The sequence below is a fragment of the Canis lupus genome, chromosome 32 (assembly GCF_048164855.1).
Source record: "Canis lupus baileyi chromosome 32, mCanLup2.hap1, whole genome shotgun sequence".
Classification (NCBI taxonomy): Eukaryota; Metazoa; Chordata; class Mammalia; order Carnivora; family Canidae; genus Canis; species Canis lupus.
The window spans coordinates 10,314,909-10,341,349 of NC_132869.1; the positions used below are offsets into that span (position 1 = coordinate 10,314,909).

General features: G+C 38.9%; 1 protein-coding gene across 12 annotated transcripts in view; it reads right to left on the reverse strand.

The window, feature by feature from the left end:
• Positions 1-26,441, reverse strand: part of FSIP1 (fibrous sheath interacting protein 1) — a 194,253-nt gene that overhangs the window by 141,796 nt on the left and 26,016 nt on the right. For all 12 annotated transcript variants that reach the window (XR_012022517.1, XR_012022514.1, XR_012022511.1 and 9 more), the window contains 4 exons: positions 11,578-11,676; positions 8,472-8,596; positions 5,473-5,583; positions 720-878 (listed from right to left, as the gene is read on the reverse strand). Coding sequence is in view for 2 of the 12 variants with exons in the window: in XM_072808612.1 (XP_072664713.1) it covers positions 720-878; positions 5,473-5,583; positions 8,472-8,596; positions 11,578-11,676 (494 nt within the window). In the remaining 10 variants the exon portion in view is untranslated. The remainder of the gene's footprint in view (positions 1-719; positions 879-5,472; positions 5,584-8,471; positions 8,597-11,577; positions 11,677-26,441) is intronic.

A 26,441-nucleotide genomic window follows, 5' to 3' on the forward strand; every position in this document is an offset into this window, starting at 1 on the left:
AAATTTATTTATGATAGTCACACAGAGAGAGAGAGAGGCAGAGACACAGGCAGAGGGAGAAACAGGCTCCATGCACCGGGAGCCCGACGTGGGATTTGATCCCGGGTCTCCAGGATCCCGCCCTGGGCCAAAGGCAGGCGCCAAACCGCTGCGCCACCCAGGGATCCCCTCTTCTGTTTTTCTAAACAGGTATTCTTTGATTTGAGAGAACTATCAAGAGAGGAAAATACATTTATTTCAAGTCCTCTGAGGAGAGAGGTCAACATAAGGAGCTTCACTGCTTAATGTTAAATGAGAAGAATCTGGCAGTGTAAGGAACAAGCAGCTGCCACTGCGGAGACCTAGAACAGAGGAATTAAGAAAAATAAGGCTCTTAAAGGACAAACGAGCACTCTATCAATTTTCTTCTCTATCCTGCCTCCTGTTCATGATCAAGAATTAGCTTAAATCATAAGAATATAATACCATTAAAATAAATATTTCCTAAGTGACCTCTCCCAGCAAATTATCAACTAACAGAAAAATGAAGAGGAAGTGAAGTCACCAAAGAAAAATACACACAATATACGCACTTCTGGAAACTACTATCACTACATTTATAATCATGGGAAAGGCATTTGGGAAGAAACTTCTTTAGTTAACAAGCAGATTGTCAAATTATGTGAACTCGTTTTAGCACACAAACCTGTACCGTCTGCGTGCTCTTAAATTAAACCTACCTGGTCACTCTGGTTTTCAAGTTTTGGAGAGAAGCTAGAACTTGTTGGTGAGGCTGCAGAAAGTTCTTGGAGCTTTGTGTCTATTTCAGCAAGCTGCTGGTGCTGGGTGATTGCAAGTGTGTATCCTTCTCCTGGGACCAGCCAGCCAGACTCATCACCCTAAGAGGAAACAAGCGTCACCAGGTCATTCCCATGCTATGTTTCTTGCAAAATATCCCTTCCAGACTGCTATGTCAATGCTCATCATACACACGTGCCAAAACAATACAGAAAACACAAAATTAACATTTGGATAGTGAAAGAAAAAAAGTAAAATAGTAAATAGTTTCCAGTCCAGTCCAACTCTTGATTTCAGCTCAGTCATGGTCTCAGGGTCCTAGGATCAAGCCCAGCATATCTCTCTCTCCCTCTGCCCCTCCCCCTACTCACACATGTGCACTCTCTCTAAAATAAATAGACCTTTAAAAAAAAAGAGAGAGAAGCAAAAGCCATAATCTAGAACAAAAATGATAAGCACCTCAACTAAGGAATATTTCCTAGGAATACAGAACATAGAACAGATTTCAGAGATACTTTTCTTTTTTTTTCAGAGATACTTAAGAAGTAGAATTTACAGAATCTAGAGATAATTTGATAGAAGAATGAAAGGAGGTGTAAGGATCAAAGATAAAAACCAAATTCTGGATATTGAGAACTAGAGGTATAGTAGTCCTATTGGCCAAACAAGGTAATTCAGGAGACATAATAGGTTTGAGGAGGAAAATGATTAATTCTTTTGGGACCATTTGATATTCACAGAAACCCCTAGGATAGCCACAGATCAGTTCATGATCCCAGGGTCCCAGGATGGATCCCCACATCGGTCTCCTTGCTCAGTGGGAAGCTTGCTTCTCCCTCTCCCTCTGCTGCTCCCCCTGCATGGACACTTTCTCCCTGTCAAATAAATAAATAAAATCTTAAAAAAAAAAAAAAGAATATAGTTGATGGATCCCTTTCTCAAAGTGTTCCTACATTCTTCCCACCATACTTCCTGTCTTCCTCCTCTGAATCTATTCCAGCATGTGCCAGGAATTTATAGAATTTCTGTATGAAATGTCTATCCCTCATGCCAGATAATAAGAAAGGATCCTCTTTCTCCTTACAATACATTCAGAAAAAACTCTCAGCAAATATTAGTTTACAAAACAACAAAACTATAAAAATAAAAACAATCTCAAAAGAGGGCTGCACAGCTAGTAGCAGAAGACACATGGTTGAAAACTATGGAATGAGCTCATCTGAGCAAAATGACTTAAAAGATGAAGATTATGAGAAAAATATTATAAGACCCAGGAGAGAGGGACACCTGGGTGGCTCAGTGGTTAAGCATCTGCCTTCAGATCAGGTCATGATCCAAAGGTCCTGGGATTGAGTCCCATATCAGGATCCCCACGCAGAGCCTACTTCTCCCTCTGCCTCTCTGTGTCTCTCATTAATAAATAAATAAAATCTTAAAAAAAAAAAAAAAAGACAAGACCTAGAAGAGAGACCCAAGAGGTTCTATACCTACCTGTGGGCTTGTACACTGACTAACCTGATCTCCCTTTCCAACTTCCTTTCTCCTTGCTTCCTGTGCTATTAAAGTGAGAAAGCAAAATGCCTGAACCCCAGTCTTACTTGCAGTGATGTGTGAAATGAATGACCACATGACACAGCTGGGCTGACCAGTTGCAGGTGGAAGTCCCAGGAACACCACACACTCCCAAATGAAAAGCAAAGCCTCAGAGGAGTGTTCCCTTTCCCTTTACCCTTTCCCTCTTCTTTCCAGCTCCAAAATAGATACAATGCCTACAGAGAGAACAGCAATCTTACAACCTAAAAACAAAACCATACTAAGAATACAGAACAGGAATAAAGAAAAACACTAGCTATTTGCACCTGGATTTCTTGTTACTGAAGCAAAATACACTCCTTACTTGTTTAAGCCACAGTTTATAAAGTGTTTTGTTACCTGCAGCCCATCACATTCCCCATCAATATCCCATTTTATAGGTAAGCCCAAAAGGAGAGAAAAGATGTCATGGAAACAAAGAACAAAGGAACAATAGAAGATCATTTTTAAAATTTTTTAATTTTTTTTAATTTATTTATGATAGTCACAGAGAGAGAGGCAGAGACACAGGCAGAGGGAGAAGCAGGCTCCATGCACCGGGAGCCCGACGTGGGATCCCATCCCGGGTCTCCAGGATCGCGCCCTGGGCCAAAGGCAGGCGCCAAACCGCTGCGCCACCCAGGGATCCCTAGAAGATCATTTTTAAACTAAGAAAGATTTGAGCCTTCAGATCAAAAGGCCTGACAAGGTCCATGCAATGATGTGGCTAAAAAATTGGCTACCACTGAGAAAGATTCCTAAAATACGAGAGGTATACCATATTGTTGTTGTTTTGAAGTATACCATTTTTAAAGGTAAAAACTTATAATATTTTGGGACCAACATTCTGGAGGGAGCAAAAAATGGAAGAAAGGTAAATAAAAGCCAAATACCAAAGATCAGTCCTTGTTAAGATATAAGATTTTAGAGAATAATCGTTGAAGTTGAAAAAAATGTACATTTTAATGTATTTCAAGAAACTGAAGGTTAGCAGCACTAGCTCAGATAGAGGATACTGAATTGAATCCTCAAACTATGAGAAGAAAAAGAGGTGAAGTTAAGAAAACCAAATAAATCTAATCAATGAAATACAAAATAAGATGTCAAAAAAAGGTCTAAACATTGTCAGTGGTCTTAATAAATATGAATAAATTAAATATCCTCATTAAGAGATTAAGAATAAGGAAATAATAACAAAAGATAAAGAAAAAAAGACACAACAGCAACAACAAAAATCCAGCTATATGATCTTTGTAAACAATCTACCAAAAAATAAAATTATAGAAAAGAGTTTAAAATAAAGAGAGGGACAAGGCACAGACACTAACAAAAATAATACATAAAAGGCAACATTTAACAACAAAAATTCATTGTTACATCATTCCTAGGTACATAAGGAAGATTTACCATGCCATTGTGTGGTTACCCAGAGAATCAGTGGCTAGCAGTTTGCCTAATTTCATAATTAATAACAAAACCAGGGGCACTTGGCTTTTTATTTAAAAAAAATAAATCTTAAAAATAAATAAGTAAAAATAAATGTAAAAATTTAAAAATAAAAAGAATATTGCTGTAAGTTTAGTAAACAAGCGCAAATGATTATCTGACCTGCACATGCCCTATAAACACCCACACTTGTACTCTTCAGGGACCTGGATGCTCAAGCTTTAACTAGGCAGGGAGCAGGATGGTGTTTGTTAGGATTACTGAAGACTCCACCAAAAATACCCCGGAACCAGTTTAGAGATAATAAGAAATGTCCCAAATAAAAGAACAGAGAAACACATTTATATGTTGTCAGTAACGAAGCCTATTACATTGCAGTCCGAGGTTATGACTGTGATAGCTAATGAGCAGTCACTATTTTTTTTTTAGATTTTAGGGCAGCCCCGGTGGTGCAGCGGTTTAGCGCCGCCTGCAGCTCAGGGCATGATCCTGGAGACCCTGGATCGAGTCCCACGTCAGGCTCCCTGCATGGAGCCTGTTCCTCTGCCTGTGTCTCTGCCTCTCTCTCTCTAGCTGTGTCTCTATGAATAAATAAATAAAATCTTTAAAAAAAAAGATTTTATTTATTTATTAGAGAGAGAGAGAGAGAGGCAGAAACACAGCTAGAGGGAGAAGCAGTCTCCACGCAGGAAGCCTGACTGGGACTGGATCCCAGGTCTCCAGGATCAGGCCCTGGGCTGAAGGCAGTGCTAAACCGCTGAGCCACCCAGGCTGCCCTGTGCAGTCACTCTTAAAGTGACATAAGATAATCCTCTGAGAGTCAATAATGAATTGACCAAGAATAAATCTGAAAAATTCAATAAACATAAGTTTGTAAAACAGGATTTTTTTCAAGTCAGAGAATATTGTCCCATAATTTAAAAACTTACTGAAAATTTATGCTAATGGGTCAATAACATGACAAAAAATTAAAGTTAAGAAGCACAGAGGTCTCCCATCCAAATACTAACCTGGCCGTAACCCTGCTTAGCTTCTAAGATCAGACACGATTAGGCATGTTTTGCAGTGGTTGGAGCTAGAGAGTTTTATGCTAAGTGAAATAAATCAATAAGAAAAAGAAAAATACATATGATCTCACTCATATGTGGAATTTAAGAAACAAAACAAATGAACATGGGGGAAGGAAAGAGAGAGGCAAACCATAAAACAGACTCTTAACAACAGAGAACAAACTGAGAGTTGATGGAGAGAGGTGGGGTTGGGGGCGGGTTAAATAGGTGATGAGGATTAAATCATGTGGTGTGATGAACACCGGGTGTTGTAAGCAAGTGATGAATCACTAAGTCCTACACCTGAAACTAATATTACACTATGTGTTAACTAACTGAAATTTATTTTTTTTAAATTTCTTGAAGATTTTATTTATTTATTCATGAGACACACAGAGAGAGGCAGAGACACAGGCAGAGGGAGAAGCAGGCTCCATGCAGGGAGCCGGATGTGGGACTCCAGGATCACGCCCCGGGGCTGAAGGTGACGCTAAACCACTGAGCCACCCCGGCTGCCCACTAACTGAAATTTAAATAAAAAATTGAAACTACCAAAAAAAAAAAAAAAAAAAAAAAGAAGAAGAAGAAGAAGAAGTGTAGAGGTCATTGAATATCGGAGCTTACATACCTCAGGACAGGACAGCCCCGAATCTCCATCATCTAAGTCCTTTAAAAGTTCAATCAGCCTTTTCTTCTCTCTGTCAGTCATGACCACAGGCTTTCCTGAATTCTTGGCCAACTACGGAATGTATTAATAAAAAAGAGTTCATAGTTCAGGAACATAAAAATGAGACCTGAGACTTCTATAGCACAGATACAACAAGGTAAAATTTGTGAGATTAGGCATTTTTCATTTGCGAGGTAGTTTTCTTTTATGCCAAATTTTTGCTATAGGTCCATTCTCCAAGCAAAGATATTCCTGCTATAAGCAGGCTCTGGTGTAGCCATTTCCACAAACATTTTATATAAAATATAAAATAAAACAAACATGGGTTTTGCAAACTTTTCTTTATATAATATTTGTCAATGTAATAACATATTTGCTGAGATATTTGGAAGGAATCTTCTTGCCACTTCCTATGGGACATCTATCTAGTGAATGAAATTGCTTTTATTATTTTTTTAATCTGTGGCTTTGTTTTTAATTATTTTAAGCCTTATCACATAATTTGCAAATTTGTGCTGATGATATAGCTCCTCAATTTTAATCCTTCTAGTGTGTTGGTAAAAGCACCATTACCAATCATGCATATATGGTAATTCTACAGTTATGTTTTCAAAAAGCTGCTTAAAAGACAATCCTGAATTATGACTTTGTCTGACTTAGTAAAGAATTCACAAGCAAAGTATGCTACTCTATTCTTTTCACACTGAATTTTAAAACTGTCTGACCTTATAGATTATCTATAAAATGTGAGACATGTTAAATATTCTTGGTTTAATATTATACATAAACCACACGAAAATGCCTTTCATTAAGCAAAAGGCGATATTTTAGATGCAAGGAATTTTAAATAAATTGGCATAGTTAAGACCAAAAAGAGAAAGTGGACATTGCCAGCTTATCTTCAGCCCTTGCCTTTAACAGACTAACAAACACAATGTGAAACACGACTGAAAAAAAAATAAAAATAAATTAAAAAACACAACTGTGTCTTGCTGTTCTGTGACATAGTGAAGGGATTTCCTCAGTATGCAAATAAACATAGCAGTTATATAAATCTAAATATAAGCCCCATCGCCTACAGGTTTAGAGATGGCATTTTCCATCTCTGTGAAAAGTTGAATATTACCAATCGGTTCCAATCATATCTCTAGAAGGGGAACAGTGACAGCACGTGCTGAACCGGAATTACTATCAAAGTTCAAAAAATTGATCATGTGCATTTAACCACAGCCAATCTTATTTCAGGCAGGACTGTCTAAAAGATACATTCCATCAGCCATTCATGATTTGAATTTTGGTGTAGGAGATCAATTTAAATACAGTACACACACAAGAAGTCATGAGACATTTCCAGTTTGTAATAAACAAGGCAGTAGCCAACCACTGTGCCTTTGGAACCATCAAGTCTGTCCTCTCCACTGTCTTCTTAATACCAAGGAAGGTGGTTTTTTTCCAGGGAAGTACTTCTTGGGATTCTTGTTGTTCTTGTTGGCAACCAGGTAAGAAAATCCGGGGGCCTGACCTGTGTTTTGTCCAAATAGACCATGAAAATTTGGTCCAGTCTTGTGCCTCCCTCCTTCTCCCACCGTATGGGACTGGGCACACTTCTGAATAAAACGCTTCCTGTCCTTCTCACCATCACCCATTTCAAAATTGCTCTTTCGTCGCACGCAAAACGAAGGTGCCCACTTGCCAGCTGAATGTCCCATTCTCTCCTAAATAAACTTACTTTTAAATTTCAAGACTGTCATATTAGGGCTCTGAATAAAGATTCATCTGCTATTGTTAAAAGGAGAAAAGGGGGACACCTGGGTGGCTCAGCGGTTGAGCGTCTGCCTTCAGCTCAGGGTGTGATCCTGGAGGCCTGGGATCAAGTCCTACACATCGGGTTGCCTGCAGGAAGCCTGCTTCTCCTCTGCCTGTGTCTCTGCCTCTCTCTCTGTTTCTCTCATGAATAAATAAATAAAATCTTTTTGAAAAGAGAGAAAAGGGAAACCCATGGTGAGGCTACTACTACTGTCTGTGTCAGCAAGAACTCGGATATGGGAAAAACACTATTGCTCTTGGAAAAGTAAATAAATCAACATACAATGAGCCAGCACAGAGACAGATCAAATTGGAGGTTTCCTTCAGATCAGAGGAACTGGAAGAGAAAAAGCGAGAGTTTCAGAGGCCAGTCCTGGCAGTGGCACATTGACCCATGGATCCAATCTGCCTGGAAATGATGTCCAGCCGTGGAAGGAGCATCTGGCTTGAACTGCGAAGAATTATTTAACTCTCTCCTCTTGTGAATTAACTTCACTAACTCGTCTAGTAACTGCCAGAGTGGTTTGCCACTGCACCTACATTTCTTGCTATAAATTAATTAATTGACATTCTGATCTAATAGAGGAGCCCTTGGTTAGTCTGTCTAGAGGACACAGTCCGCCTGTAAGACCAAGGTTGAGACCCTAAGGCAGGGAGCTAATCAAGGCAAGAGATAAGTGAAAGGCTTCCTGGAGGCTCAGCTGGAGGGAGCAAGGGACAGACAACCAGTTGGCCTCTCCAGCTCTACCAGGAGCATTTTCCATGCAAATTTCTAAATGCACCACATATATAATCAGTCTCACTACTTTAAAAGGCCTATTTTACTAATAACACAATTTAAAATCTGGGAAACGTGTGAAACTATTATCTAAGCAAATGTTTTTCAAATTGCAGGAACCAGATTAGTTTCTGTGTAGTGAAATAAGTATACTGAATTACAGCTAGCATTTTTAAAAGAGGAGAATAAGATAGGATGGAATAAAAAATAGTGAATTACTGGTCCCTAAAACTTTTCTTTCAGTTATATATACTGTTTCAGTTACATATATATGTATTATGATCAAAAAAATATTTAAAGACACTAAACACAACTATTTTCATTTCCATAGCTCATTTAATCCCATGTTCTGATTTCTAAATTTTTAAGTACATACCTCAATGTTTCGCTTAATAAAATCTTGGCTGTGTTTACCCCTGAGCTCAATGTTTTCTGTATTTGAAAAAGGTTTCTTTTCTGCTTTGATTAATGACTCGTTTCCTTCCACATCATAAGTAAAATCTAATATTAAAAAAGTTCAAAAGTTTTCATAATTATGTGTCCATTACGATAAAATTTTAAATTAAAATTACATTAAGCATATAAAGCATACATTAAAATATATAAGCATACATTAAGATATAGAAGAAATAAAACATATATAGGGTAACTTCTAAATTCCAAATCCAGAATCCTAATATATATCATTTATTCTTATGGATAAAGATGTGATACACGCACACACGCACACGCACACACACACATGCTAGAATATTACTTGGCTGTAGAAAGAAAAAGATCTTGCCATTTGTGACAACCTGGATAAACCTAGAGGGTTTTATGCTAAGTGAAATAAGTCAAACTGAGAAAGATAAATACCATATGATTTCACTCATACGTGGAATCTAAAAAGCAAAACAGATGAACGAAAAGCAGAATCAGAGCTGTAAACACGGAGAGCAAAGTGATGGCTGCCAGAGGGAGAAGGGTGAGGAAATGGGTAAGATGGGCAAAGGGGAGTGGCAGATACAGGCTTCCAGTTATGGAATGAGTAAGCCGTGGGGATGTAAGGCACAGCACAGGAAAGAGAGTCAGTAGTATTATAACAGCATTGCATGGTGACAAAGGGCAGCTACACTGGTGGTGAGCATAGATTAATGTATAAACTTGTCAAATCACTATGTTATGTACCTGAAATTAGTGTCACACGTGTCAATTATACTCAAATAAAATGAATCAATACATTTATTTTAGTCTTTATATAAAACAAAACTTTCCCTAAAGACTAGAGTCATTTCCTGCTATTCCATTAATATGTTTTCACCCTCTCTGAACAGAAACTTTTTGTTCAAACCTGTCTTTTAAGCAAGGTCTGGGCATAAGTGTCCTGAATGTCTGACATCCTACCTGTGCAAACCCTTAGAGCTCATCTCAGTTTGTCATTTTTTCTCAACCTTTGAAAAAAATCGAGTCAACTTCTGAGTTGTTCAGACCCTGGATACTCAAAACAAGAGTAAGAAAAATACTTATGGACTCTTATTCCCTTTATTAAATATTTTGTTTTCACTGTAGTCACATTTAAAGCATTTAAAAAAAGATCATGTGAACGCATCTTTAAATCTCTAAAAACAGGCATAAAGAAGCGTCTTCTTAAAAGACAAGTGATGTCCACCCTACTAAACAGGATAAATTGCCACTTAAAAGTCCAAAAGGGGAAAATATCAGCTCAATCCAGAGAAGGTTTACTTAAAAGTCATCTTTGTTTTGGAAGAGAGTATGTCAATAAAGAGGATTAAGGGAGCTAATCAATTGGTATATTTATAGCTAGTTATCAAAGATTCAATACAAATTTAATAATTTAAAGAATATATTTTGATAATGATAGTTGGGAAGAACCAGGAAAAGGATAAGATCTCTGGATTTAAATTCTTTTCAAACAAAAATAAATTTGGGTAAGAAAAACGTTCCACTCAAATTTAACTTACAGGTTTCTAGGCAAACAAATCTGTGTTTTATAGTTAGGATCTTATTTCTTTAATCAGTGATGTTTTTTAATCAACTACCAATAGTTAAAGTATAAGTTACTTTTTTGGTGAGTGGCCTCCTTAGATATAAAATATGTAACTTTGTCCTATAAGCCAAGTTGTGTATATAGTCTTTTAAGTTGAAATATGAGGTTCTGGGCAACCCAGGTGGCTCAAGGGTTTAGCGCCACCTTTGGCCCAGGGTGTGATCCTGGAGACCCGGGATAGAGACCCGGATCGAGTCCCTCGGGCTCCCTGCGTGGGGCCTGCTTCTCTCTCTGCCTCTCTGTCTCTCTGTCTCTCATTCTCTCATTCTCTCTCTTTCTCATGAATAAATAATATAATAAATAAATAAAATATTTAAAAAAAAGAAATATGAGGTTATTTGGTTATTTGTCAGGTTTAATCTGGTTGGTAGTGAAATGAAATAGAGAGGCCAGGCAAAAGTTGGTCGAAACAGGCTTTTAATGGGGTGCGCTCTCCGGGGAGGTTCCGCGGCCGCAGGGGAGCGCAAGCAGGCTTTTTAAGGGGGGAGGGGTAAGGGGTTGTGTGTGTGTACGGGGTGATAGGTATTAGGGCATATTACTGGTGGAATCGGTATGCTTATGCCCTTAATGGGGTCTGGGCATAGTACGGTTCAGGTTTCCTGCATAGGTCCTGTCTCCCCTTGATGACTGTCCCCAGGCGGTCTGCTGGTGATGGGAAAGCTCTGAGGTGGGGGCAACAAGGTGGGGGGTCCACCCCCGTTTTTTTGGTGCCTCCCGATCCCCCTTGATCCCGCGGGCCCAACATTATTCATTCAGTTTAAGTTTCATATGCTCTTAAACAATACAACATTAGTGTAACTCAAATGTGTTCATGAATATATTTAAGATAGTTTTTTAAAAATATACTTTTAGTATATTGTAGTAAAAAACATTGAATTGTCTGGTCAGAACTCTTTCACTAGAAATGTCCTCTTCTCCACCTGGTGGTGATCAACAGAACAAGTTGCCATGTTCCCGTATTAACCCCAACCCTTGGTGAGTTGGATGGATTGGCTAGACCAGGGATAGGCATCTAACCCAAGTTGCATCAGTTGTTGTCTTCTTGCAATTTTGAAATGGAGTCTCCCTCTCAATAATTAATCACAGAATATGCTCTAGGGAATCAAAAAAGGAGTCTACCTCCAGGATTATTTCCATAAATTTTCTTTTTTGCTTAAGCTAGTTTTCTATTACTTGCAGCCAGCTTTTCCTTAACTCTTTGTTATATAAAACTTAAATATCCAAAACTAGGAAGAATAGTATAATAAACCCTCAACAACTAACTTCAACAGTGATGAACTCATGACCAGTCTTGTTTCATCTAGAACCTTAACTTGCTTTCACGAACTATCTCTGGATTAAATTACATCAAACCATTTCATCTGTTACTATTTCCGTATGGAGCTAGTATGTTCTTGTGACAATATGCAAAATCACACAAATTAAAACAAACCTTGATTGTCATTCTGTATATGGTTTTCATATTCTTCTGGAGGGACCTGAGTGTGAAACACTGAGTAAAACGTGTCTTCAAGCTCACAGTGAGTAGGATCTGTAGATTTAAAAAATCACTTGTTCAATACACAAAATAAGAAATCATCTACATGAACAATTGTTTAAAAAGAAGATCTAACATTCTCTGCAATATTCCTCAATCAACTCCACATACACATTTCTTAAGATGTCACTTCCAGGTAGAAATGACCATCATCTTTATTCATAGTAGCCACTGAAACCAACAGCAGAAAATCAAGAGTCAAAAAGCATTTCCCTAGGACTTCCATGCAAGGAGGATGTACAGGCGTGTGCTAAAATATCACATTAACTCTGGAGTTAATGTATCCAAATTCCAACATTCATAATACAGAGAATATGCTCACTGAATAACTTTGTATTTTTCTTTTTTCTTTTAGGTCCCCAAATAAAGATTTCAGATATATGGTTTAGTCATTAAGATAAAAGCATGTGTTTAAAAGAGAAAACCAGGAGACTTCAAGAAGTTAGCTTTGGGATAGCTTTGGGAATTATGCTCTTGGGCCAATACTCATAAAGAAATTAGGAAATTGTATTTTCAATTCTTCTTGTTTCACTGTAGTTTATTATTAGCTAATGTAGACACTGTATTTCTGCAAGAAACTGCTAACATAAACAAGTATCCTTTTTTTTTTTTCCAAGTCTCTATGTCTCAACATGAGAGACTCTGCCAGGTTGTGGCACAGAAAGGTTTTTGCTTCAGAAACATGACAAGTCCTGAGGATATTAGCATCCACCACCTATCTCTGAAACAAACTTGGGGAGCACCTGGGTGGCTCAGTGGTTGAGTGTCTGTCTTTGGCTCAGGTCGTCACTCCGAGGTCCCGGGATCCGGTCCCGCATCAGGCTCCCTGCGAGGAGCCTGCTTCTCCCTCCACCTGTGTCTCTGCCTCTCCCTCTGTGTCTCTCATGAATAAGTAAATAAAATCTTTAAAAAAATAAAAGTAAAATAAATAAACAAACTTGATTCAAGCACCCTCTCAGAGATGATACAGGCAAAGGAAGTTGCCAGAAGATACATTGATGCCAACACACAGATAACACCGAATTCAAAACATACAGTTCCTGAGAGTAAAAAGAAATGTGTCAATTCCAATTCCCTAATTTGGAATTCATAACAATGTAGCATCATTGGGATTGACATTACAACTTTAATCCTGCACAATCTTTAATGAGTTAATCTAGCAAATTGGTGGTATAAGCCTTTTACTTTTGCATAAAAGACAAAGAGGTTTAAAGGCCTTTTGAAGTGGTAATATATTGATTTTTTATCCTCAAATTCCATTTTAATGGTAGTTTCACTCACTTTTACACTGAAGCACCTGGAAAGACACAAAAATATGAAAACTTGCAATACTAGAAACTGTTACAGCAAGGTGATATTTGGAGATAATTTTAACCTAAGGCTACAATTATTCTTGTGTCCCTGTGGCTCTTCACTCATGGTCTCGGCAGTACCCCGTATATTCAGTACCTCAGACAGAAGGTGGGCACAGCCCAGAGCCTTTGCATTGAGTTTAAAAAACAAGAGTTTTGAAAATCAGATACTCAATCACAGGAGCTTAACTACTCAAGAGAGAAAAAAAAAGGCATTTTCTGAGTTTCTGAAGTCCTCCTTTAGAAAACTCTTCCTTAGAGTAAAAAAAAACAACTGATTACTATAGAAGAAGTAATGGAATCAGAAAACAGTCATTGGGTTAACTGTCATAATGATAAATGATTCAGGTAAGAATCACCAATGAATGGTGAAAGTTTGAAGAATGACACAATAGCCTCAGAGTATCACCTCGCAAGATAACTTACCCAGTACAAAAGGAAACCTAGTAACTCTATAGCAGAAAAACCTGGTAGACACCACATTAACCAAGTGATTGAGGTCAACATCAGCAGTTACAGGACAATCGACATCATGCGCTTTCTGATAGGATTCACTGAGGACACAGCGGGATTCCTGCCAAAAATGTGTAACTGAATCTATTCTTGTGGAAATATAAACACACTCACGGGTGGGGGGGGGGGGAGGAGACAGTCTACAAAATATCAAGCGTATAGTCTTCAAAAATGCCAATGTCATAAAACCAAAAGAATGGCCAGAGACATGACAACTAAATGCAATACGTGAGCAGCGATTTTCTTTAGTTAAAAAGGATTTTAGTGGCACAATTGGCAAAATATGAATAAAGCCAGTAGATTGGACAATAGTATTGAATCAGTGCTAATTTCCTGACTTGAGCGAGCATGCAGATGTACATATGCATGTGTCCTTTTGTGAAAGGGGTAACAGAAGAGAGACACATCTATAGAGAGACAGACACAGAGACAGAGGAGGATGGGGTACCTGATGGCTCAGAGGTTGAGTGTCTGCCTTTGGCTCAGGGTGTGATCCCAGGGTTCTGGGATTGAGTTCCACATAGGGCTCCCCACAGGGAGCCTGCTTCTCCCTCTGCCTGGGTCTCTGCCTCTCTCTCTGTGTGTATCTCTCATGAATAAATAAATAAAATCTTTAAAAAAAAGAAAGAAAGAAAGAGAGGAGGATGTGCCAAAATGTTAACACTTGGAGAATCTGGACAAAGGGTTTTTGAAAATTCTTTGTGCTTTTCTTGAAACTTTAAGTCTGCAATTACATCAAAATTAAATTTAATAGGAAATTTTAAAAGATTCCTCTCCTCACTACAAATAATTATGGGGGGGTGGGGGTGGGGATCTCCTTTCAGAGCTCAAGAGCCAGAGTTTGAAGGGCTGAGCACATTACAAATAAGAGCCTTCAAAGAGAAAGATTGCTTTGATTTAAGTTGATTTAAGTTGTTTCATGATTTAAGTTGTTTCATGCCACCTAAGGACAAAATGAAAGCCCATCCCAGACAGTGGAGAAGGATCTAGAAGAGCATCAGAGGAAATGAATTTAAAGTAGACAAAAGTGACACAAGTGAGGCTGTCCCTGGTATGCATTCTCTTGGGACGTAGTTGAAATCCTAAAATTGGATAGAGACACCTCCCCCCCACACACCAAAGAAAATGAGGAAACCCAGAGCAGAGTGCACTCTGCCTCACTGCACACCTGGAACTCTGAAAGGAGACTCCACACACAGTGCTCCACACTTACACATGACAGCTGCAAAGCAGCAATGGCAGTATGCCAGTAAGCCATGTTTAGAGGGAGAGAGGGCCTGAAATTCATTCTCTCTCACTCTTTCTTTCTCTCTCTCTCTCTCTCTCTCACACACACACACGCACACACACACACACAGGCCACAGTTCCTCATGGCTGGCCTATGGCATGGCAGATCTAGAAGTTCTCATTCATCCCTGTGAACTAGATGAAGTCCTCCCCCAATGCATATCATTATGCCAACCAAAAATGCACGTATCCCAATGTCACCTACAACTGAGAACCATTCTATTAGACTAGAATTTCAATTAATTCAAAATATTGGAGCAATATTAATAAATTTCTTTATTACCTTTTAAAATACAGGGCTTATAAAAAATTCTGGAGAACAAGGGAAAGGCATCATCATTTTCCAAAAAACTATTAGATCAATAAGGAAATAACACGATAACAACTTGTAGAGAATAGAGACAACACCACCTGCTAAAGAATGCACTTTAGAGATAAGGCTATATTCAGAAATAAATTCATAGCAATGATGCTTTTATCATAGTGTTATAGACTGAGCTGTATCCCTCCAAAATGAATGTGTTGAAGCCCTAAGCTCCAGTGTGCCTGTATTTGAAGTCAGGCCTTTAAGGAGGTAGTTAAAGCTAAAAAGGGGAACGCCTGGGTGGCTCAGTGGTTGAGCATCTGCCTTTGGCTCAGGGCATGATCCTGGAGTCTGGGATTGAGTCCCACATTGGGCACATTGCGGGGAGCCTGCTTCTCCCTCTGCCTATGTCTCTGTCTCTCTCTGTGTGTCTCTCATGAATAAATAAATGAAATCTTTTTTAAAAAATAAAATAAATAAAGCTAAAAAGGTCCCTAGGTGGGGCCCTAATCTAATAGAATTTGTGGCCTTATAGGAAGAGGAAGAGACACCAGAGATAACTTTAATAATCCTTTCCCTACTTCCCTTGCACACAGAGAAAAGGTTATGAGGACATGGTGAGAAGGTGGACATCTGCAAGCTGGGAAGAGAGACCTCAGCAAAAAATTAATTTTCCATCACCCTGATCTTGGACTTCTAACCTCCAGAACTGTGAGAAGATAAATTTCTGCTGTTTAAGCCACCCAACCTGTGGAATTTTTTATGGCAGCCCTAGCAGACTAACATACATATTTTAAGAAAATGAAATGAGCTTAACTAATTTAACTGAAGAAGCTGGAGAAAGCAGTAACAAGGTCAAGAAAAGAAATAATAAAGAAACAAGATAGAATCAGCAAAGACATTCAAAACTGGCTCTTGAAAGTATAAAAGGATCTAATAAAATCTTTAAAAAGATCTACAAGTGGGATTTTAAAAAGAGAAAACACTAATCATAATCGAGATAACATGTTTTTGATGAAAGAACACACAGATCACTGGAACAGAAGAGGGAGTTCACAAACAGACCTACAAAAATATAGTCAACTGATCTTTAACAAAAGAGCAAAGGCAATTTGTGGAGGCCGAGAAAATTACGGCCATTCCACTTTGAGTTCAGCGTTATCACAAGTGCAGCCATCCCAGGCCCCTGTGAATAAGAGCTGAACTTTACCTTACTTCAGTTACAGGAAGTAAACAGCTTGCAGCTTAACGTCCTAGAAAGCCCCTATCAGAATGAGAACAGAGCCCAAGCCAAGGGCAAGAAGCCCCTATTAGAATGAGAACAGAGCTCAACGCCCTTGAAAGCACCATATCAAAATGTAAACAGAACTTGAGAAATTCCTCCAGCCCTTCTGAAGATCCCCTAGACCAGCCTATAAAAACTAAGCTGAAACCCACCCCGGGGTCCAAGTCCCTGGTCCGCTGTGTCGCTGTGTCGGGTGTACTTGGACCCAAGCTCGAGCTTGTAAATCAACCCTCGTGTGTTTGCATCGGTGTCGGCTCCTTGGTGGTTTCTCGGATTCGCAATCTTGGGCACAACACAATTCAATGGAGACAGGATGATCTCTTTAACAAGGTGTTAGACTAACCGGATGTCCATATGCAAAAAAAAAAAAAAAAAAAAAGGAAGGGAGGGGAGGGGAGGGGAGGGGAGGGGAGGGGAGGGGAGGGGAGGGAAGGGAAGGGAAGGGAAGGGAAGGGAAGGGAAGGGAAGGGAAGGGAAGGGAAGGGAAGGGAAGGGAAGGGAAGGGAAGGGTAGGGAAGGGAAGGGGGAAAACAAACCTAGACAGAGAAACCTTACACTGTTCACAAATACTAATTCAACTAAACGTAAAATGCAAAACTATAAAACTTCTAAAAGGAAACATGGGGGCACCTGGGTGGCTCAGTCAGTTAAGCATCTGCCTTCAGCTCAGATCATGATCCCAGGGTCCTGGGATTGAGCCCCTTATGGGGCTCCCCACTCAGCAGCGAGTCTGCTGCTCCCTGCTTGTGCTCTCTCCAAATAAATAAATCTTAAAAAAAAAAAAAGGGGGGGGGGGAAGAAAACCTAGGAAAAAAAATCCATGTGATCTTGGGTTTGTTGATGAGTTTTCATATATAACACCAAAAGCATGATCCATGAAAGAACAAAATTGATATACTGAACTTTATTAAAATTAAAAATTTCTACTCTACAAAAAAATACTGTGAAGAGAAAAAGACAAACCATAGGCTACAAGGGAATATTTACAAAACACATATCTGATAGAGTATTTGTATCCAAAATATACAAAGCACTTAAAACTTAACAGTAAGAAAACAACAATCCAATTTTTTTTAATAGGCAAAAGATCTGAACAGACAACTCACTAAAGAAAATATACAAATGAGCACCTGAAAAGATAGTCAACATCATTTGCCATTAGGGAAATGCAAACGCAAATTAAAACAACAATGAGAGGGGATCCCTGGGTGGCGCAGCGGTTTGGCGCCTGCCTTTGGCCCAGGGCGCGATCCTGGAGACCCGGGATCGAATCCCACGTCGGGCTCCCGGTGCATGGAGCCTGTTTCTCCCTCTGCCTGTGTCTCTGCCTCTCTCTCTCTCACTGTGCGCCTATCATAAATAAATAAATTAATTTAAAAAAATTAAAAAAAAAAACAAAAAACAATGAGATACCACCATATACCTATTAGAATGGCTAAAATCCAGAAAACAATACCAATTGCTGCCAAGAATGCAAAGCAACAGGAACTCTCATTCTTTGCTGATGGGAACACAAAAACTGTAAGGCCAACCTAATAGGCAGTTTCTTACAAAGTGAAAACAGTCATACCATATGGTCTAGCAATCCTGCTCCTAGATATTCATCTAAGTAAACTGAAAATTTACATCCACAAAAAAACCTGCATACAATGCTTAGAGCAACTTTATTCATAATCACCAAAAACCAGGAGCACTCAAGATACCTCTCAATAGGTGAAGTTATAAACCAACTGTGGTACATCCACAGAATGAAATATTATTCAGTGACAAAAAGAAAGCAGCTTCAAGTCCCAAAAAGACATTGATGAATCTTAAAGGCATATTGCTAAGTGAAAGAATCCAATCTGTATGATTCCAATTATATAACTTTCTGGAAAAGGCAGACTCTAGAGACAGTGAGAAAAAAAAAGAAAAAAAAGATCAGAAGTGTCTTATTATTTTTTTTACTGTGTGGGGGGAGGAGGGAGAGTTGAATAGGAATTCACACGGGATTTTCACAGTGGAAAACTATTCTGTATGATACTGTAATGCTGGCTTCATGACACTATGCATTTTGGCAACCTATAGCTTCAAAACACAAAGAGTGAACCTTAATGCACGCAAGTTTTCAAAATATCATTTAGGATGTCAGAGGATCCCAGGATGGAATGCAGAATGTGACCATCTAACCATTTAACTGTATTACAAACGTCTGAAACAATCTCACTGAGGTGGGTAGAGGGAAAAAGTGTTTACCTTAAACTACCCATGGAAATGAGTGGAGTCTGGGGCAGCCTGGGTGGCTTAGCAGTTTAGCGCCGCCTGCAGCCCAGGGCATGATCCTGGAGACCCAGGATCGAATCCCATGTCAGGCTCCCTGCATGCAGCCTGCTTCTCCCTCTGCCTGTGTCTCTGCCTCTCTCTGTGTCTCTCATGAATAAATAAATAAAATCTTTAAAAAAAAAAAAAAAAAAAGGAAATGAATGGAGTCTGCAAGACTAAAGGCAGTAGAGACTGCACCTGAGCAGTGTACTCCAGTTGACCAAGCTGTCTCCTATAGGGGCACAGGTTAACAATTTTGATATCACCACTCATGGAGTGGAATTGAGCAAAAAGTGAATGGAGGGCCAATGGTGAGAGCCAGGTTTCTCACTGTTGGATGGAGAGTACAGATTAACAAGAGGAGGTGGTTAGAATGATTCAGGTGGTAATAGAATAAAATTTGAGACATCAGTATGAATCCATGTTTAGCTTAATATAGATACAGATGACTACACATAGAAATATTTATAGATGGCCTATATAACAGGTTAGTGTACCCGCAAATATATTCCTCCTCAGAGGGCCTAGAATCAATGACTCCCCAGTAGCAACAAGCATATCTAGCATCCAGATCTTGGTTTCTAATATCATAATCAGAGGAACCAGGCTCGCTGAAGAGACTACTGATTCTAGGACTCAAATAGGAAATATACAAGCTGGGGGGGCGGGATTAAAAAGGAAATACACAAGATGAGTCTGGTGCATCCTGTTGTATCGAAAGTAAGAAAGGGCTCAGCAACAACAAAATAAAACTTGCAATGTTGAAGGTACATCAAAGGGATGGGTGCTCAAGTCGGTTGAGCATCCAACTCTTGATTTCAGCTCAGGTTATGATCTCAGGGTTGTCAGGTGAAGCTCTCTCTCCCTTTGCCCTCACTTCTCTTAATAAAGAGAGAGAGAGAGAGAGAGAGAGAGATGGGAGTCAATTGAAAGAGCTCCCAATGATCAAAACTGGAAAAATTTGAGCAGCAAAATAAAGTGATATTAGATTACTATAATCCAATGTATAAAATAAATATCCACAAGTCTATATTAATATAAATATATGATTGAATAAATACATGGAAAAAACAGACAAATCTCCCAAGCAGAATAATTCAAAATAATTTATGTAAATACTCCACCTTCAAGGAGGTGAAAGCATAACACCCAACATCCCAAGTATGGGCTGCACATAGTAACTTCCTTCCAAAGACAGGATGGAAAGGGGAAATTTTTTTTTAAATTTATTCATGAGAGACACAGAGAGAGAGAGAGAGGCAGAGACACAGGCAGAGGGAGAAGCAGGCTCCATGTAGGGAGCCCGATGTGGGACTCGATCCCGGGACTCCAGAATCACGCCGTGCCTGGGCCAAAGGCAGACGCGCAACCGCTGAGCCACCCAGACATCCTGAAAGGGGAAATTGAAGAACTTTACAGTGGAGAAATATGGCAAACACCTCTTCAGCCAGGTGATCAGAGTTGACATCAACAATGATATGTTGATAGTATGATGTGATGAAATAGAAATGGCACTTTAACTCTGCAGTCTTCCTCCGAAGAACATACAACCCTAGTCAAATAATAAGTAAAACATGGATAAATAGTAATTGCCATAAATTCTACAAAATACTTAACAAGTACTCCTAACAACTGCCAAAGTCATCAAAAAAGGAAAGTCTGAGAAAGTGCACAGCCAAGAGTAGCCTAGGGAGACATGAAGACTAACATACTAATGTAATGTGGTATCCTAGATGGCACCCTGGAACAGAAAAAAAAAAAGGTAAAAACTAAAAGTCTGAATAAAGTGTGGGCTAATAATAATGGATCAATATTGGTTCATTAATTATAATTAATTATAACAAATGTACCATACTATGCTAATAATAGTGGAATAGGTTGCAGGTATATGGAAAATCATTGTACTATTGTCCTAGTTTCTCTGTAAATCTAAAACACTGTGCTTTAAAAAAAAGTTGACTTAAAAAAAAACTTTTAGATTAAAAAGAGAGAAGGAAAACATGAATGAAATTATAAATAAGAAATGTAGCGTAATAAACAAAAAGGAAAATTAGGGATCCCTGGGTGGCGCAGCGGTTTGGTGCCTGCCTTTGGCCCAGGGTGCGATCCTGGAGACCCGGGATCAAATCCCACGTCGGGCTCCCGGTGCATGGAGCCTGCTTCTCCCTCTGCCTATGTCTCTGCCTCTCTCTCTCTCTCTCTCTCTCTCTCTGTGTGTGTGTGTGACTATCATAAATAAATAAAAATTTAAAAAAAAGGAAAATTATTCTTCTAAGATACTATATGAAATTTTATTAGTAAAATGCTAAATCTTGGTGAAATGAATACTTTGAAATCTCACTGACATGAGTGTATTGCCAGAATTGACTCAGAAGACCAGAAAACTGAAATATAATAGTAAATATGAAAGAAGTTAAGAAAAGAGTCAGAGAATTGCCTCCAAGAAATTATTTGAACCAGATGGTTTTTCCAGTGAAATCTTTCAAGTTTTTAGGGAACAGATAATCCCCATTTGTATAAACTATTTCAAAGAATAGAAATAAGTGAATAGCCAGCCCCAATCATTTTATGAAGTTAACATAGCCTAGCAAAGCATAAATACACACACTCCCAACCCCACCTATACCATCAACATCGTAACATACATGCCATAGGCACACACATCACACACACACACAGAGCAAATCTCACTTATAAATATAGATGCAAAAATTTTGAGTAAATTCAGCCATTCAAATCTGGTACTAAATCAAAAGAATAATCCTTCATATCTAAGAAATATTGACCCAAGAAAATTCATTTAGTCTTTAAATATATTAATTTTAAAACATTAAAAAAAAAGTTTGTCAAGATACAAAAACTTTGATAGTTTAAATAGATAATGAGGGCAGCCCCAGTGGTATAGTGGTTTAGCACCGCCTTCAGCTTGGGGCGTGATCCTGGACACCTGGGATCAAGTCCCACATCGGACTCCCTGCATGGAGCCTGCTTCTCCCTCTGTGTCTCTCCCTCTCTCTCTCCCTCTCTGTGTCTCTCATGAATAAATAAATAAAATATTAAATAAATAAATAACGAAATGCATTAATAAATTTCAACACTAAATCTTTATGAAGTTCTCAGAATAGGAATAATTATTGAAAAGGACACAAAAATTAACATTATTTCCAGGTGATCATAAACTAACAAGACTCCAAGAAACATCTAAAGGTAATTAGAATCAACAAGACAATATAATGATAACTGAGGGCCAGAAGAGTTCAATGTTCCAACTCAAGCAGTCAGGCAGAGGCCAAATCCTCCCTTCTTCCATCTTCTGGTTCTATTCAGACCTTCAACAGATCAGATGATGCCCACCCACACTGGGGAGGGTAATGGACTCCATCCAATCCATCAATTCAAATGCTAGTCTCTCATGGAAACACCCTCAAAGACACATCCAGAAATAATGCTTACCCAGACATCTAGGCATCCCATGATCCAGTCAAGTTGATGCATAAAATTAACCATGACAAAGTCTGGATGGATAATGAAACCATCAGCCCAGGTTGAGAAAACATGCAGAAAGAGAAATAAATTTCAACAATGAAAAGTAAGGGAGAGGAGAACAGAGAAAAAAGGAGAGCCAGCAGGGAATAATGACACCCATAAAAATGTTACCAGTCTATGATCAGACAACTGTGCCAGATGCTACAGAGAGGTCAGGCAGGATAAAAGTTGGAAGTATGTCGCTAGCTTTAGAATTTAAGAGGACTACTGATGAAGTAGTTCCTGCAGTGTGAAAGGAGAAAACCCATACCACTAACAAGTTGAGAAGTAAATGGAAGTTGACCAGGTAGCCACAGTAGGTGTGGAATATCCTCTCAAGAAGTCTGACCTTTAGGGATCCCCGGGTGGCGCAGCGGTTTAGCGCCTGCCTTTGGCCCAGAGTGTGATCCTGGAGACCCGGGATCAAATCCCACGTCGGGATCCCAGTGCATGGAGCCTGCTTCTCCTTCTGCCTATGTCTCTGCCTCTCCCTCTCTCTCTCTCTCTCTCTCTCTGACTATCATAAATTAAAAAAATAAAAAAAATAAAAAAGAAGTCTGACCTTTAAGAAGAGGGAAAGTGTGGGACGCCTGGGTGGCTCTGCAGTTGAGCATCTGCCTTCAGCTCAGGTCGTGATCCTGGGGTTCTGAGATCGAGTCCCATATCGGGCTCCCTGCAGGGGGCCTGCTTCTCCCTCTGCCTATGTCTCTGCCTCTCTCTCTCTCTGTGTCTCTCACAAATAAATAAAATCTGAAAAAAGAGAGAGAGAGAGAGAGAGAGAGAGAGAGAAAGGGAATGGTACCTGTTTGGAAGTAGGGTGAAGAACTGTGGAAGGAGATTTTATTTGTACGATTGGCTGGTTTGATGGCTCTCTCTGTTTTAGGGCCAGAAGATTCAAAGACAGCAAACTGAAGGGAAGGAAGAAGACAGAAGACAATAAGTAGGCACAGAATGATGGATGAGGTCAGGAGCCAGGGGCAGAGTAAAAGGGATGGATGTGCTCTAGGTAAGGCACAGAATGATGGATGGATCAGGATCCAAGGGCAGAGTGAAAGGGATGGGTTGTCATTGACCTTGGCCTTGGAGAGCAGCACCTTCCCTTAACCTAAGTAAGAAGGATGGGGGATGGAAGAGAACAGAGTACAACTTAGAATAAGAAGGAAAGAATATGGGAAAGGATTCCCATCAAATTAGTTGTTTTCTCTGGCCAGTAAGCAGGCTGGAGTGAAGGACTTGTAGAAGACAGTAGAAGATTAAACACACAGTAAGCATTTGGAACAGCCACAGTGGAGAATGCAAAAGATACTGCTGGTGATACTAGGACATAACAGAAGTTAAAAACCAAAAATCCTTAGCCCTACTGATAATTATAATTAAGTGATTTTCTTCCTCAATTCTCTGCAAACCAGGACTGCAAAAGACTACCATATTTTCTTTGAACATCCAATCTTAACAACATTCATGAGCAGAAATAGCACTGACCTGAATTTCACCAAGAAGCACTTCCAAAGAAGTATTTCAGATCGTTAAGATGTCACTGTGCTGTGTCATATGCACTAATAAATTTAGAGCCAGAAACACAGAAGTCAATATAACAAAGGAAAAAGGAATAACCTCCATCAAAAACAATGATGATGGGCAGCCCGGGTGGCTCAGCTGTTTAGTGCCTGCCTTTGGCCCAGGACATGATCCTGGAGACCTGGGATGGAGTCCCACATTGGGCTCCCTGCATGGAGCCTGCTTCTCCCTCTTTCTCTCTCTCTGTCTCTCATGAATAAATAATAAAATCTTAAAAAAAAAAAAAAAACAAATACAATGATGATGAACAATTCTATCATTACATGTGTCTGCCTCTGAGAGTCCAGAATTCTGTCTTTATCGACCAGAGAAATGCTACAAACTAAGGAAAAAATTCTGGTATGGTAAGGAGTTTGGATTTTCATCAGATTTCTCTACAAAAACTTAAAAGCGGCCCCTCGAAAGTGGGGTGGAAAGACTCTTAAAATATTCCTAATGTCTCTAACAAGTGCAATATTGTTTACTTCAGCATCTCAATTTTTAAACTTGAGGTTATTAACTCTGGATTATAAAGTCAAAATGTGGTTAAAAAAATCAATTTAATGTGGTTTTTAATCTTTCTTGGTGTCAAGGCCCCACGTTTATAGCTACCAATAATACGAAATGTATCACTCAACAACCAGTATCTTCTCATTTGGCCTGCTGCTGCTTCTTTGTGATATTAGAGGGGCTAGGATGTATTTTGTGTTTTGGGAGCTGGTTGGAAATTGCCATTGTGCCACCAGCCCAAAGTCCCTCAAATTACTCTTCAATAAGAGGTTAAGCAAATGACTGAGGGACATAAGGAAGAATATTCATCCTGAGAATTTCTCACTTTTTCTTTTAAGGAAAAGAGGGAGGGGGGATATTTGGGTATATTTGTAGATAAGTGTTTAAAGTTCGAGTCTAAAAAAAATTTTTTTAATCCAAATGAAGTTCAAGTCTAAGGAAGTCCGGCTCTAAATTCTTCCACTCTTTTAAAGTGCGTATTTTAACTAGATGCTGCCACCTACTGGATAATTTACAAGGGCTCTGTGCTCTCCTGGTAACAAAGAAAAAGTTACCATGGAGCGGAATGGGGCAAAAGATTTCTGTTTTCATCAGCCTTATAGAAACACTTTACTTTAAAACTTGTGGCTATAAGTAGGTTTGATCAAAATAATTGTTTGTTTCAACTTTATACTTTTAATTAAGAGGGGTAGCCAAAGTTCAGTGAATAACATGGGAAAGAAATTAATCTCAAAATGGAACAAATGCAAGTAGTTTCACACCATCTTACAATATGCAACTATGTTGTAATAGTAACATAGACTATTATGTTTAATAGTCTTTAAAATCACTGATGTGTGGTCAAATTGGGCTCTTACATTTCTATTCATTTCTTTTATACATACTGTGAAAATTTTCTGCTAATAATACCTTTCTTACACTACAGATTCCAAAAGTTTCCTCTTTTGGAATGAAGTAATGACTATTTTATGTAAAATGTAAAGAAAAAATGTGTAATTAGTCTAATAAAGTAGGCCAAAGTAAATACCTCCTTTGGTTTCTAAGATATTTAGAAATCAGGTATGTGTAACTGTTAAAAATATGCCTAGGATATAAAAAACCAGCAAGAAATTTCATTAAGGAATTTGCCTTCCACAAAAAATCCAGTCACCAGGACGCCTTGGGTGGTTCAGCGGTTAGGCATCTGCCTTTGGCTCAGGGCATGATCCTGGGGTCCTGGAATGGAGTCCCACATTGGGCTTCCTGCATGGAGCCTGCTTCTCCCTCTGCCTTCTGTCTCTGCCTCTCTCTCTCTTTCTGTCTCTCATGAATAAATAAATAAAATCTTAAAAAAAAAAAAAAAAAAAGACCAGTCACCAAAAAGAATCTACTTAAATCTGAAGAACCAGGAACAAATGTAGTAACATCATCTTTTCACTGGGACACACTGGTCTAGCATGAGCTACAGACAGTAGCAAAAGTGAAAGTAATAGACATTTGGTTCACCTACCAGTATCTTTTATTCCCATTCCTTTTACACTGACCCTACTTTTGCACCCTATCTGCTCTGAGCACAATAAATGCTTCCGGTCATAATAATTGACTAAGAATTCAAAATCTAAAAATTGAAACTCTAACATGATAATGTTTAAGCCAGTGATTCTCCATGAGCACAGGTTTCCAGTCCTGAGAAACACCAGCTTTCAGTTCATGAAGTCCAACTACTTTCCATGCTGGAACATTAGTACTGATCTAACATTACTGCCAATGTCTGCAGGGCTTATGGCAGTCACGTGACTCCAAAGACACAACAGGGAGCTCTATAGGTTTAAGCCAAATATACACGGCACGAGCTTTAAAGTGAAATGTATTTGATAGTTCTGGCTTGATCATGAAGAAAAGGCAACTGAAAACAAAGATCTTGCCCTGTAGAGTCAAAAGTCAGGATTTAGCTCCAGCTTCCTTAAATACAGATGCTGAGCTACTGTAATATCCAGAATTATATTCCTGACATTGTCCATATTCTTTATTTGGAACAACATATGCAGTGTTGGGTCTATGAAGGTACAGAATTACTGATAGAAATGAAAGAAAATATAAGAAATCAAGATAGATTATCTTCATACAACAACCTTCAGACATTTA